The 15,604-nt window shown below is 38.1% G+C and overlaps 1 protein-coding gene across 2 annotated transcripts in view; it reads right to left on the bottom strand.

Moving 5' to 3' along the window:
* The window catches only part of LOC100534673 (protein unc-13 homolog A), a 185,727-nt gene that overhangs the window by 136,379 nt on the left and 33,744 nt on the right, over positions 1-15,604 (bottom strand). For both annotated transcript variants that reach the window (XM_087241636.1, XM_087241635.1), the window contains exon 4: positions 7,273-7,390. In XM_087241636.1, coding sequence (XP_087097762.1) covers positions 7,273-7,390 — 118 coding nt within the window. The remainder of the gene's footprint in view (positions 1-7,272; positions 7,391-15,604) is intronic.

The following is a 15,604-nucleotide window of genomic DNA, read 5'->3' as shown; positions in this document are numbered from 1 at the left end:
ACCGATTTTAATACGAATTTCAGCAAACAAACACCCTTAATGTGTTTATTTCTTTATTAAGATGTCAATGGTAATGTTTACTTTCAATGTTTTATTTAGGGAAACTCCTGAGGTAAATAAGTGATATCTCTGAACTTTAATAATAAATCTAAATAAAATGCAGCGCTTCCCACCTCCAGTTGCAATGACTTCTGGGACTTCCAGAGTGAGTTCGGTGCTCAAGTCTGCATCATTGCGTCCTCAATATCAAGAACACATCCGGGAAGTTTCACGCGTCCTCCGTACTTGTGGTCTTGAGTATTGGAACTGAACTTAGGCAGCTGATGATGACGTTACACGAGAACACGAGGACGCAAGACCGCTGAAGAACGCATATTGAGAAACAGCCATTATCTTTATGCTTATTTAATTAAAAACTCTATTGAATTGAACTCTTCTGCTTTTGGGTCCTTTATACAGACATTCCTGACATGGCAGTTCATTCCACTGTGGAAACCCTTGATAAATTAAGGGACTAAACCGAAGGAAAATTAATGAACGAATATTGTTAAGTATATATAGTGTTACTGTGAATTAGAGGTGTGTGTGTGTGTGTGTATAAATGAAAGAGAGAGCGAGACGCTGTCTGTGTGTATGTGTGTGTGTCACTTGCTTGTGCTTGTGTTTGTGTGTTTATACAGACAGCTTGTTATAGGCTGTCTGTACTCTGTGTAGCTGGGTGGTTTTCAGTTTTGTTCTCCCCCCCGTCCGTTAGCGGGAACGGGCGCGACGGGTAGAAAATGGGGCGGGCAACGGGACAACAAATGCTAAATATAAGCGGGAGCGGTCGGGTTCGGGCTAAAACCTGGCGTGAGCGGGATTCAAAATTTAGTCCCGTGCAGATCTCTACTTTGAATTCTCTTCCCATTATTCATTTATTCATTTTCATTTCGGCTTAGTCCCTTTATTAATTAGGCGTCTACACAGTGGAATGAACCGCCAACGATTCCAGCTCACTGCCGCTCACTGGATATTTGCTCTTTGTCGGAGCATTCTCTGTAAACCCTAGAGATGATAATGCGTGAAAATCCCAGTAGATCAGCAGTTTCTGAAATACTCAGAGCAGCCCGTCTTTCACCAACAATTATGCCACGGTCAAAGTCACTTAAGTCCTCTTTCTTCCCCATTCTGATGCTCGCTTTGAACTGCAGCAGATCATCTTGACCATGTCTAAATGCTTAAATGCATTGAGCAGCTGCCATGTGATTGGCTGATTAGAAATTTTTGATAACGAGCAGTTGTACCTAATAAAGTGGCCGGTGAGTGTAGATTAGTTTAATAAACAGTTGTTTAAGTCAAAAACTAATTCTGTTCATTCAAATCAGACTATAAAATATATTTCAGGTCAGCAGCAATAAATAATGGGAATTCATAAGCATTAAAAAAAGTGCATCAGCCGATCTCTTTGCCAATAAAGCAATATTTTCCTTTAATTGAAAAGGTTGACCTTCCCCTTTACAGTCCATTAACTCTTCCTCCATACACGCACACGTCTGTTAACCTCTGTGACTTCATTTCCCAGAATGCCGCAGGACTGATGACTCATCTGATTCCTGTGACATCATCCAGACGGCTCGTGTGATTGGCTGTGCTCTGAGGTCAGCGTTTACTGCGCATAAATCTCTTACTAAAGCAACACATAAATGTCTTTCTCGTTCATTTCTCAGCCGAGCACATTTACGAATGTCAATAAAAGTGAAACGAGCCGCCTGTTAAAGTGCCTACAACAATCCTAGCAAAACACTGAGAAACACTGCTAGATACTGATGCCAAGATAAAAAACAAACAAATATAATTTGATAATGTTCATAATAGTTTTTGGCACAGCTATGAGAAAAAATGGTTGTAAAAGAGCCTCTGTGAACAGAAATGTTTATTAAAATGATTAAACAAAAACAAAATGCAGTTAATTAAAATGTATTTGTGTTTTTAGCCGCTTAGAGCGATTCAGATTCATGGTAATTAGAGTATTGTTTTGCTTCTTTGTTTTCAACATGTACTCTAATTAATAGCAGTGTTGAATGTAATCAGTTCCTGTAAATATAGTTGTTCCAATTACTGAATAAAGTTAATTAGTTACTTAATTTAATTAGTTAATTATTATAGTGTTAATTATTATTATATTTCATTCATTCATTCATTTTCTTGTCGGTTTAGTCCCATTATTAATCCAGGGTCGACACAGCGGAATAAACCACCAACTTATCCAGCACACGTTTTACGCAGCGGATGCCCTTCCAGCTGCAACCCATCTCTGGGAAACATCCATACACACTCATTCACACACATACACTACGGACAATTTAGCGTACCTAATTTACCTATAGCGCATGTCTTTGGACTGAGGAGGAAACCGGAGCACCCGGAGGAAACCCACGCAAACACAGGAAGAACATGCAAACTCCACAAAGAAATGCCAACTGGCTCAGCCGGGACTCGAACCAGTGACCATCTTGCTGTGAGGCCACAGTGCTAACCACTGCACCACTGTGTCATACAGTTTTTCAGTAGTAAGTAATTTAATTAATAACGCACTACACCAAACACCGCTCGCTGTATTCCCTCATCAGAAACATCTAAAAACTGTTCTTAGAAAACACAATGGCGGACTCATAAAGCACCAGAGACTGAAGAAGAAAACACTCATTCATTATTGACAGCTGATGATACATTATTCATATCGCGTTATGAAAGCATAAAGAAAAACTCGTTTAGGAAGCAGCACATAACAGCAGCAAATGGAAGGAGGCTGGGAAAAAGTGCAGTCTTTAAATAAAGCAGGCACTGGCTTACGTAACGGGACAGAAAGAGTAGAGCATACACTCCAAAAATATCCATAAATGAGCAGCTTTCTGTATTCTGTGATTCAAGTTTTTACTTTTCCCAGGTTATTTCTGCGTTTGAGTCGCATTATCGGATCTTAATCTTTCCTCCAACAACTTTTAACCTTTAAAAGTGTGAAAAAGTGACTTTTATAAGCAACCCAAGTTCATTCTGAAAACGTAGTCCCGAGGACGTTTCTGGAGACAGCGGAATACGTCCCGGGGGGTACGTACGGCCGTGTTTATTTTTGTCAAGCGAACGCTGCGGGGCGGTGTGACGCTGTTCCCTTTCACGCTTGCCTTACCTCCTTGTGGAGGGCTTCCCCGCTGCAACCCGTTTGTCCACTCAGCTCATCGTGTACGTCGGCAGGCTCGACATGCAGAGAGGAGTCGACCACGGCGATCGGTTTCGAGTCCGGGGAAGAGCGGTTCCATCATGTAAGACAAAAACTGCGTCCCAAAAATTAAGTGAACGAGTTTCGTGACAGGGTGAGAACGCGGTGAAATCCGAAAACGCGGTAGAATAAAAAATTCGGGCTTTTATTTTTTTGGACGGCTTTTTGTAAACTGTTGCTCGGGTTTAGGGAAGTGAGCGGGCGGGCGGGCGGGTCGATCGGTAAAATTCAACCCAAGCTCATTCTGAAAACGTAGTCCCGCGGACGTTTCTGGAGACAGCGGAATACGTCCTGGGGGTACGTACGGCCGTGTTTATTTTTTTAAGCGAACGCTGCGGGGCGGTGTGACGCTGTTCCCTTTCGCGCTTGCCTTACCTCCTTGTGGAGGGCTTCCCTGCTGCAACCCGTTTGTCCACTCAGCTCATCGTGTACGTCGGCAGGCTCGAGATGCAGAGAGGAGTCGACCACGGCGATCGGTTTCAAGTCCGGGGAAGAGCGGTTCCATCAGGTAAGACAAAAACAGAATCCAAAAAATTAAGTGAAAGAGTTTCGTGACAGGGTGAGAACGCGGTGAAATCTGAAAACGCGGTAGAAAAAAAAAAAAATCGGGGCTTTTATTTTTTTGGACGGCTTTTTGTAAACTGTTGCTCGGGTTTAGGGAAGCGAGCGGGCGGGCGGGCGGGTCGATCGGTAAAATTGGTTGGGTTCAGGGAAGGAGGAGGGTGGGTCGGCCGATTGGCCGCTCGCGCAGTCAATCATCCGGTCAGTCGGACAGCGGCCTCCGGTGGGTTCACGCGAGAACAGCGCGAGCAAGAACCGCACCAGCGAGAGGCATCAAAGGTGAGAAAAAGCGCACAACAGCGCCTCTCGCGGATTCGCGAAAACAAAAACTGCAGCCGTACGTACCCGCCGGGACGTATTCCACGGTCTCCAGAAACGTCCGCGGGACTACGTTTCCACAATGAGTCCGGGTTGTTTATAAACATGTGTAATAGTCTGCAGTGCTGTAACTTCTGGGTTGGTGTTGTACATTATGCTATAAACACCTTGTAATAAACTGCAGCACATCTGTTATTGTGCAGACTTATTTCTTTATATATTACTTCTTATGCATATTATCTACTAAAATGTCAATAAAAGTCACTTTGTTAAACTGTAGAGTTTCAACATCACAAGTGGACAGAGGAGAGATCAACATCCCATAATGCAATTCACAACCACAAATAGTACCAATTACCCAATTCCCCTATAGCACATGTGTATGGACTGTAGAGGAAACCGGAGGAAACATGCAAACTCCACACAGAAATGTCAACTGTGAAAAGTGACCCTCCTGCTGTAAGGCGTCAGTGAGCCACTGAGCCACCATGTCGCCAAATAAACAAAATAGCATTAATATTTAATAACCTTATAATATTTATATTAATATATCAATTATTTAACGTTTTATTTTACTATAAAATTATAAAAAATATTTATATAATTAAATAAAATATGCACTACATTATTTTATTTTACCTTGGTATTTATTACTTAAATTTTACTACGATTTTTGATTCATGTTTAATATATTTGTTCAAGTGAAATATTCAATAACAATAAATAAATGAAAAAAATATTTTAAATATATAAATAAATACATAAATAAATATATTAATTAATTAATTAATTAATTAATTAATTAATTAATTAATTAATTAAAATTTAAATAATAGAAAAATGATAATGAAGTGAAAATAAACAGAAAGTATAATCTTGTAGTAACAATAATAACAATTTTTAATTATTTGTTTTTGTTTAGTCTGCATCAATCACTGTAAAATATATCTGTAAATGAGCAGTTTTCTGTGTTTTGTGGTTCAAGTTTTTATTTATTTTTTATTTATTTCTGCATCTGAGTTTCATTATGGGATCTTGATGTTTCTTTTAACAACTTTTCATCTTGAAAAGCCTGGAAAAAATGACTTTTCTGAACATGTGCAATAGTGTGCAGTGCTGTATTGTCTGGGTTGGTGTTGTATATTACGCTACAGAAACCTTGTACTAAACTGCAGCACATCTTCTGTTATTGTACAGACTTATTTCTTTATATATTATTCCTAAGCACATTATCTACTAAATTGTTAATAAAAGTGACAAAATGTCGCCAAATGAACAAAACAGCTCAATAAATAACATCAATATTTAATAACCTTATAATATTTAAATTAATATATCAATTATTTAACGTTTTATTTTACTGTAAAATAATAAAATATATATATATATAATTAAATAAAATATGCACTACATTATTTTATTTTACCTTGGTATTTATTACTTAAATTTTACTACGATTTTTGATTCATGTTTAATATATTTGTTCAAGTGAAATATTCAATAACAATAAATAAATGAAAAATAATATATATACATATATATATATATATATATATATATATATATATATATATATATATATATATATATATATATAAATCAATAAATCAATCAAAATTAAAATAATAGAAAAATGATAATAAAGTGAAAATAAACAGAAAATTTAATCTTCTAGTAAACAATAATAACAATTTTTAATTATTTGTTTTTGTTTAGTCTGCATCAATCACTGTAAAATATATCTGTAAATGAGCAGTTTTCTGTGTTTTGTGGTTCAAGTTTTTATTTATTTTTTATTTATTTCTGCATCTGAGTTTTATTATGGGATCTTGATGTTTCTTTCAAAAACTTTTCATCTTGAAAAGCCTGGAAAAAGTGACTTTTCTGAACATGTGCAATAGTGTGCAGTGCTGTATTGTCTGGGTTGGTGTTGTATATTACGCTACAGAAACCTTGTACTAAACTGCAGCACATCTTCTGTTATTGTACAGACTTATTTCTTTATATATTATTCCTAAGCACATTATCTACTAAATTGTTAATAAAAGTGACAAAATGTCGCCAAATGAACAAAACAGCTCAATAAATAACATCAATATTTAATAACCTTATAATATTTAAATTAATATATCAATTATTTAACGTTTTATTTTACTGTAAAATAATAAAATATATATATATATAATTAAATAAAATATGCACTACATTATTTTATTTTACCTTGGTATTTATTACTTTAATTTTACTAAGATTTTTGATTCATGTTTAATATATTTGTTCAAGTGAAATTTTCAATAACAATAAATAAATGAAAAAATTATATATATATATATATATATATATATATATATATATATATATATATATATATATATATATATATATATATATATATATATATATATAAATCAATCAATAAATCAAAATTAAAATAATAGAAAAATGATAATGAAGTGAAAATAAACAGAAAATACAATCTTGTAGTAACAATAATAACAATTTTTAATTATTTGTTTTTGTTTAGTCTGCATCAATCACTGTAAAATATATCTGTAAATGAGCAGTTTTCTGTGTTTTGTGGTTCAAGTTTTTATTTATTTTTTATTTATTTCTGCATCTGAGTTTTATTATGGGATCTTGATGTTTCTTTCAAAAACTTTTCATCTTGAAAAGTGTGAAAAAGTGACTTTTTTGAACAGGTGTAATAGTGTGCAGTGCTGTATTGTCTGGGTTGGTGTTGTATATTACGCTACAGAAACCTTGTACTAAACTGCAGCACATCTTCTGTTATTGTACAGACTTATTTCTCTACATATTATTCCTTATATTATTTATAACCACTAAAATGTCAATAAAAGTCACTTTGTTAGAATGTAGAGTTGAATTTTCAATATCAGAAGTGGACAGAGCAGAGATCAACATCCTATAATGCAATTAACAACAGCAAATAGACTGAAAATACAGGCAAAAAATAAAAACATGACTGACCTAATATGAAAAACTGCTAATTTACAGATTTTTTTTTACAGTGCAGACTCAACAGTGCAGATTCTGTAATGTGACCATTGCAGATGCTGAAATGATAATTAAGCTGCAATACTGTTATTATGATATGAGTGAAATCATGCAGTGCTGACCTCATTCGACTGCCGAATACTCTGCAGCGGCATCCAGACATATCCGACCATGGTGTCCCAGATCAGACCTTTATTCCACACCTCCACTGTGAGTCCCAGATCCAGACGATTGATCTCACTAGACAGAGAAATACAGAGAGGAAGAAACGCTGATGAAATAAACCAATCAACTTACAACTGGGAAACCAATGAAAAGGAAAGATCAACCAAAAAGTCATTGCTTGTTCATCTTCAGCACTTGCATCTGTTGTGGTGGACACACTTGCTGGAAAGCCTGACCTGCCCTCTCCAATCCCCTATGCACACTAAATAATTAGTTTAAGTGTATAATTACCTCCATGCATTGTTGCATTTTGTTTCATAATAAATAAAGTTAGAAGGTCGCTTGGTCGCTGGTTCGAGCCTCGGCTCAGTTGGCGTTTCTGTGTGGAGTTTGCATGTTCTTCCTGCATTCACGTGGGTTTTCTCCGGGTGCTCCGGTTTCCCCCAGAGTCCAAAGACATGCGGTACAGGTGAATTGGGTAGGCTAAATTGTCTGTAGTGTATGAGTGTGTGTGTGTGTGTGTGTATGTTTCCCAGAGATGGGTTGCAGCTGGAAGGGCATCCGCTGTGTAAAAACTTGCTGGATAAGTTGGCGGTTCATTCCGCTGTGGCGACCCCGGATTAATAAAGGGACTAAGCCGACAAGAAAATCAATGGATGAATTAAATAATAATAATTACTGTTATTTAATAATGGGCGCGGGATGGATGAAATTACGAGAGTTTTTTAGGAGAAATAACAAAACGGGAGGGTGGCGGGTGATGCGTCTGAAGAACAGGAGTGTTGGCAGGTATGCTCACACATGCACTCTGCACTCTGACTACTTCAAAATTGTTGAACGCAGTCGACCAATCACAACAGACTGGGTCATCTGACTAATCAACGCAGATTAGCATAATGCAAGGAGGGATTTGGGAACAAATGAATCACTGAAGGAATCATATGGGAGTCGTTGGGATAATTAGGTAAAAATAAATGCAGATTATGAGACAATGAAAGTGTTTTTTGACCTTGCATGCATATCAGCCTGTTGTTGGAGACCAAGTGTGCCGCAAGCCTGTGTTTGAGTGAAGGTCTCGGCCGTTAGATCGCCCCCTGGGGGCTGGCTGCAGTACAAGTCATAAAGCCCGCCTCCTCCGTGTTAATGAAGGAGACTTGAGCCCAAATAAAAAAAATTATTACACTTGCAATAAAATGTCCCGAAAGATGGTTCTGGTGGATTAAGGCACTGGTTATTGTGCTGAAATAGGTGCAGATCTTCATTTTTGTAAACAGTTTGTTTTTAGCAGTAATTTAATGCTGGGCGTGTCATCGTGATTGACAGCTGTGATTGACAGTTTCTCAAAGCAGCGCGTCTGAGCTTCGGCAGGAGACTGAAGTGTTATTATTCGATTTCTGTGTTATTTTACCATGACAAAATGAGTTCAGCAGTAAACTACAGTTTCTGACATACATGATCCTGGTGGAACTCTGTTTATTCGCTAAGTTCAGGGCTTTTTTCAGGCTTTATTAGTTTGCTGATACACGCCTAACCACCCAGATAGCAAAATACACTCGGGCCAGTTCCGGCTAGATTCTCGCCTGCCGGAGACTTACCCCTCAGAGCTCAGACTGACTACCTCTGCTGGACCTACTCCGGATGCGCTGCCGCACGCGAGCCGGAATCAGCCCGTGACGCCGCGAGTAGGTTATGCGCTGCGGCCCGGAGCTGGTGTGATTGAATATATAAAACCCTCATATTTGTTAACGTTATTACATCCATTTGTGTTGATATGACAGCAAACGCATGCTGAGCAGTTCGGGGGGCGTGGTTGATTTTACATAAAGTGTTTGGTTGGAAGCTCAACTCCGCTCATTTTCGCGGCTCCTCCTCTGGCTCCATCAGACAATCCTTCTGCGCATGTCTGGCTCCAATTTCAGCAGTCTTTTGCGACAGTTTGTGCCCGTCAAGCAGGCGTTTTGCCCTCAAGGCGTTCAATGGGAAAAGGGGCTGTCACGTCGTCCATATTTTTTACAATCATTGTTGGAGACCCCCAAAAACAAAATATGCATAATAGGGGTTCTTTAAGACAAGCAATATCTGCAACTTAACGACCTGAAAATCAACAGTAATCTACTTTTTCGGTGGAAAATAATTCAGTTACTGTAACTTTATAAGTCATTACACCCAAAAATGCACTAATGACTGTAACGTTCGCTTGCAGAACGTATTTTGTATAAGTGTGTGCGTTTGTATGTGGGTGTGTCGTTTCATCCATGTGTTACAGGTACGAACGGCATTGGAGGATTCGCATTTCGTGCTGATGACGTTGGCCGCTGACGCTGGGTTTGTGCCACCAATCGCTGGTTGGCGTAGCGTTTAAAAGCCGAGCCCAAACTGCAATGGCGATCACTCTCTCTCTCTCTCTGTCTCATTCCTTCTCGCTCTTATTCTTTCTGTGGGTCTCTGTGAGGACAGTCTCTCTTGCGAGGGCTAGTCTGAGAGAATGCGTTTTGCTTGTTTAATGCTCTTGTCTAAAATTTGCGATTTAATAAAGCAATATATTTGCTTGTGAACTTGTCCAGCAACTGACATGTTTGAGTGATGCCTCGGAGAGGTGTGGGAGTGAGTAAGTCGCGCGATATACATATACAACACTCAGATGCATATTTTGTATTAGTTCACTAGGTTCAGGAGAATGTGCTGTTTTCTGTATGTTTTGTTTTTAGTTAGAGCAGTTTAGTTGAGACGTTTGGTACGTTGAAGATGTTTCTTTTCATGCTTTTCTTTTCATATTTAGTTTAGTTTGGTGAAAACAGTTACTGAGTTTTGTTATATTTATTTCTTTGATTTAAGCACATTCAACTACTTCCTCTCCCCCCAGGTAATTCATTATTTAATCATTGTAAATATTTTTCTTTCACTGTATAATATATATTCACTGGTTTCATTGGATGTATGGGCAATAAATAATTGCAGTGATATTTGGTTTTTTAGTTTCTTTCTTTCTCCATCCGCTTGTCACACACATTAAACTAATGTATGTTATGTCATGTACTCCTAGTTTAATATTAACATCTAAAAGGACGTAACAATGACAATCTTCAAAACATCTTATTTTGTGTTCATTAGAGGAAAGAAACTACACTGTGAAAAAGCGCACACAGAGATATACACAATTCATTCATGTTGTCCCAATACAAACAGTAGTAATCATTCCTTCATTAGTTTTCCTTCGGCTTAGTTCCTTGTTTATCTGGGGTGGACACCGCTGAATGAATCGCCAACTATTCCAGGATATGTTTTACACAGCGGATACCCTTCCAGCTGCAATCCAGTAGTGGGAAACACCCATATACACACATTCACACACACGCACACACACACACTCATACACTACAGCCAATTTAGTTCATCAATTCCCCTATAGTGCATGTGTTTGAACTCTGGGGGAGCACCTGGAGGAAACACACGCTAATACGAGGAGAACATGCAAACTCCACACAGAAATGCCAACTGACCCAGATGGGACTTTAACCAGCGACCTTCTTGCTGTGAGGCCACAGTGCTAACCATTGAGCCACTGTGCTGCCATGGTTTAAGTTAACTTTATTAATAAATATGTTAACAAATTAAAGTAGAATGAACATGAAACAATTAGGTCACCCCAAAAAAAATCTAAAGAATTGTGATGATTAAATGAGTAGTTTGCACAAGCAGCAAAAATATTATTGAGCGTACGAGTAAACGATGACAGAATTTATATTTTTGGGGTGAACTATCTCTTTAACAAAAGATAAACAATGTGCAGTGTACGTTTCATAAAGACAATGAGATGCAGCAGAAAGTAAAATGCTTTCATTTAAATCAACATCAAGTCTGGTGTTAAATAAACCGAGAGCCGTGTGGGCGAATAAGAGCTGCTCTGGAATCAGATGTTTACCCGGAGATGTTGGCATTTGCTGCATCAGGGTTTATTGTTGGCACCACGCTGAGAAGATTTCATAGACTAAACTGCTTTACATAATTACATCACGGCAAAACAGAAACTAATATAAAACCAAACATGGCCAGGAGGAAAATGAAACATGTCTAATTTAGAAAACAGCAGGATGCACTGTTAGGAAAGGGAAGATAGCAGATACTTACAATTCTGCGATGCGATGGTGTTATGATCACTTGGTGTGTGGACAAATGTGAATTTATGCAATAAAAATGCTGCTTTATGTATTAATTTATTAATTTTTCATCAGCTTAGGGACATTATTCATCAGGGGTCGCCACAGCGGAATGAACCGCCAACTATACCAAAAATTTTTTACGCAATGAATACATCTGGCACCTGGAAACACTTATACACACTTACATGCACACACTTACACTAAGCCCAATTTAGCTTAATTGATTTCCCTATAGCGCATGTGTTTGGACTGTGGGGGAAACCAGAGCACCCAGAGGAAACCCATGCCAACACGGGGAGAACATGCAAACTCTACACTGAAAAAAATGCTGTCTGCAAAGTTGTTGCAAACTATTTATTTGTGTTGAATTTAAACAAACAAATTAAATTTAGTAATGTTCAACTTAATTTGTTTGTTTAAAATCAGCCCAAATAAATAGTTTACAACCCCTTAACTTAGAAAAAGTTAGTAAATCCAAGGAATCATCCTTGAATCTTTTTTTTTCAGTGTACATACCACCCTGTAGTGTTCATTTTAAAGATGAAATGCAGCCATACGTACCTCTGGCTACATGCATGGCTCTCTCCAGAAATGTATGCGGGATATGTTTTTGCAATGAGCCTGTGTTGGTTTATGTATCATTAAATATATAAATCTTTGAAATAAATATCAATAGTTTTGAAATGCCACATTTTTAAAGCATGTGAAGTGTGTTTAGGCTAATGGATGTCTAAGCGTACAGCATGTTTCATTGCATGGAAGAGAGTGAAAGCGAAAGTAAAGAATGAGAAGGCTCATCTCTCATTCTCGCGCTGCAGATGCTCTGTTTAACTGTTTCTCTCTAGTGAAGCGTTCAGTTTTTACACTAACAATGTCCGCCATTTAAATAGCAAATGCACTATAGAGCGACGCAACTGACTCTTAAAGGGAATGGGAGATGAGACTCTAGCTGCGTCCCAAATCGCATACTTATGCACTATTCTACGCCATTTTGTAGTATAAATAGTGTAAGCAGTGTGTTCACACTGAAAACTCTAACAATTATAAGTGCACTTTAATTACCCGGATGATGCACTCATTCAGCCAGTATAATGAAGTGTGTAATGATGGACACTTCACGCACTCAACGATCGCAGGTTTGCTTACGTAGCGGAAGGGGCGGAGCTATCGGGCGCACATGTTGAACTTTATTTATTTTGGATTGTGAAAGCAAAATTCCCCTATGAGAGTGATTATAGCGCCTCCTGATGGTGAATGTGGTTATACTCACGCCAGGTATTATTTAATAATTTGGTCGTTTATTTCACTGATTTGGCAACCGTCAAACGTCATCAGGGAAACGGTTTGAATTTCCGCTTAGTAAAAAAACATTAGTGTGCCATTTGGGACGACACTACATACATATACTGTCCTGTTAAGTGTGGAAGTGCATAAGTACATAGTGCATGAGTGTATAGTGTATAGTGTGCCATTTGGGACGCAGCTATAGAATTCGAAAATCCGTATACGAGAAGTACCCGGATGACTTACAAGTTCTGGCCAGATTCTGAAGCGCGCATCTCATGCATGCTGCTCTATCCCATGATGCCCCGCGAGAGAATTCATGAATGCAAGTGAAGCGACGCAACTGACGCAGGTAGGTCACGTGACCATGACAAAATGGCGGATGTGGTACGTCCGAATCTGCGTCCCAAATCGCATACTTATACACTATTCTACGCCATTTTGTAGTATAAATAGTGTCAGTAGTGCGTTCACACTGGAAACTCTAACAATTATAAGTGCACTTGAATTACCCGGATGATGCACTCATTCAGCCAGTATAATGAAGTGTGTAATGATGGACACTTCACACACTCAGCGATCGCAGGTTTGCTTACGTAGCGGAAGGGGCGGAGCTATCGGGCGCACATGTTGGATAACTTTATTTATTTTGGATTGTGAAAGCAAAATTCCCCTATGAGAGTGATTATAGCGCCTCCCGATGGTGAATGCGGTTATACTCACGGCAGGTATTATTTGATAATTCGGTCGTTTATTTCACTGATTTGGCAACCGTCAAACGTCATCAGGGAAACGGTTTCAATTTCCGCTTAGTAAAAAAACATTAGTGTGCCATTTGGGACGACACTACATACATGTACTATCCTGTGTAGTGTATAAGTGCATAAGTACATAGTGCATGAGTGCATAGTGTGCCATTTGGGACGCAGCTTCTGATTGGTTTATTCTCGAAACACATTCGGACATGCCCTTAATGCTTTTGCGCCCTGCAATTTGGACTTTGCGCCTGAATCTTCAAAATAGAGCACAAAAGGTTAGTTTTTTTAATTTAAAACATCTATATTTGAAACTTGTTATAAGTATCCTCAATGTACAGTGTTTGTGTTGCAGATCTCAGATGAGCAGGCTGCTGGGAGAGCATGGGTTGGGGGTTTTCTTGTTTTTATTTTTTTTTTTAAAGTGTGTGTTTTCATTTCAAATCAAAATAAAAATGTATATAGACCCACACTGGCTATTCTACTTGCTGCTATATACATTTCTATAGTTCTACATTGTGATGTCCTATGCTGTTTGAGCACTGGTTGTCCAGATTTAGTGATCCTGAAAAGTTCCTCTCCATATCAGATTGATCCAAACCAATGTTGCTTTTAAAAACTGGCTCAAAAAGTAAGCTGGATTACGTGATCACGGATCGCAAAAACAGGATTACTAGATCCGGATCAATTTTATCCGGATTAAACCTTTTAAAAATCTGGGCCCAGGACTCAATTTGTGTCGGAACAATCTGGATCCATAACCTCTGAAATCTGATCCACCACCTTCTTTTACCGATTATTCTCCTCACACGCACTTCATCCGCGACTTCCCAACCCTCTTCACTTTCGTCTACGACCCCAAACCCCAAGAATATCCGCTTGTTAAGTGTGACGTCACGCGAAGCGGCTTCCGGGTTCAAGCGCTCTATTCAACTGAATGAGGAGACTCATGAAATGGTAATAATAAACGTTTACAAAGCGATTTAAGGCTTTCGAAAATCACGATCGTAATATATATGTCCATGCCTAATATCCGATGGCCAGAAAGTGATTATTTTTTTATAAATTGTTAAAATTTTGGTATTTGTTATGCAGCAAGCCCAGAGATTGTTGTGTACACTATGATTTTATATAAAATTACCTTTAATGTGTGATAGGAATAAAACGTGATCATAAACGAATGATTTCTCCACTCAAATGAGTGGTGGCTTGGACCCGGAAACAGTATACATACGTCACAAACACGTCACCACTTAACAAGCCGATAGACAATAGAGGTTATATAAAGTTTCCATTAATAAGAGTTTGGTCACTGAGCATCTTTGTGAATAGACAGATAATACATATTAATTATTGCATATTTATTTATATTTCTGTTTATTTTTCCTGTTTGTTAATTTTCTTTAATATTATCCTCCAGCATATCCATTTAGGTGCTCTCATTTTCGCACTCGGATCTTCAGATTTTGAGATTTGTGCTTATGTATTTCTATTTTCCCAGTTTATTTCTGCTTTTATGGTTGCTTAAAAGCTTGATCTTTCCTCCAACAAGTTTTAACCTTGAAAAGCCTGAAAAAGTGACTTTTCTGAACATGTGTAATAGTGTGCAGTGCTGTATTGTCTGGGTTGGTGTTGTATATTATGCTACAGAAACCTTGTAATAAACTGCAGCACATTTTCTGTTATTTTACACTCTCATTTCTCATAGATATATACACTAGATATCGCATAGGGACCCTGAACATGCGTCAATAGCGCTGCCACATTGGTACAGTGCTCCCAGGACAAATGTCATTCAACCGCACTAGACAAGACAGTGTTATTACGTGAAGATGCGGGACTTTAGCGCTGTCTACGGGTGTAGTAACGACCAAACAAAGACAACAAAGCACAAAGGCAGAACATTTCATAGGTAATATTAAGTTTTTTCTGTTTTTGTATGTTCTGAACTTTTGTGCTAATCAGGTAACGTTATTGATGATAACAGTCACTTACTGCAGTCACCATACGGCAAAGCAGCTCCAACTCGCACTAAACACTCGGCTCATGCTAGTTTTGTTGAATAAAATCAGCAAACAATGCAAAAGAAA

Source organism: Danio rerio, chromosome 2, assembly GCF_052040795.2.
Source record: "Danio rerio strain M-AB ecotype USA chromosome 2, GRCz13ab, whole genome shotgun sequence".
Taxonomy (NCBI): Eukaryota; Metazoa; Chordata; class Actinopteri; order Cypriniformes; family Danionidae; genus Danio; species Danio rerio.
Note: the sequence above shows the minus strand (reverse complement) of the source record. Positions and strands in the feature narration are given on the sequence as shown.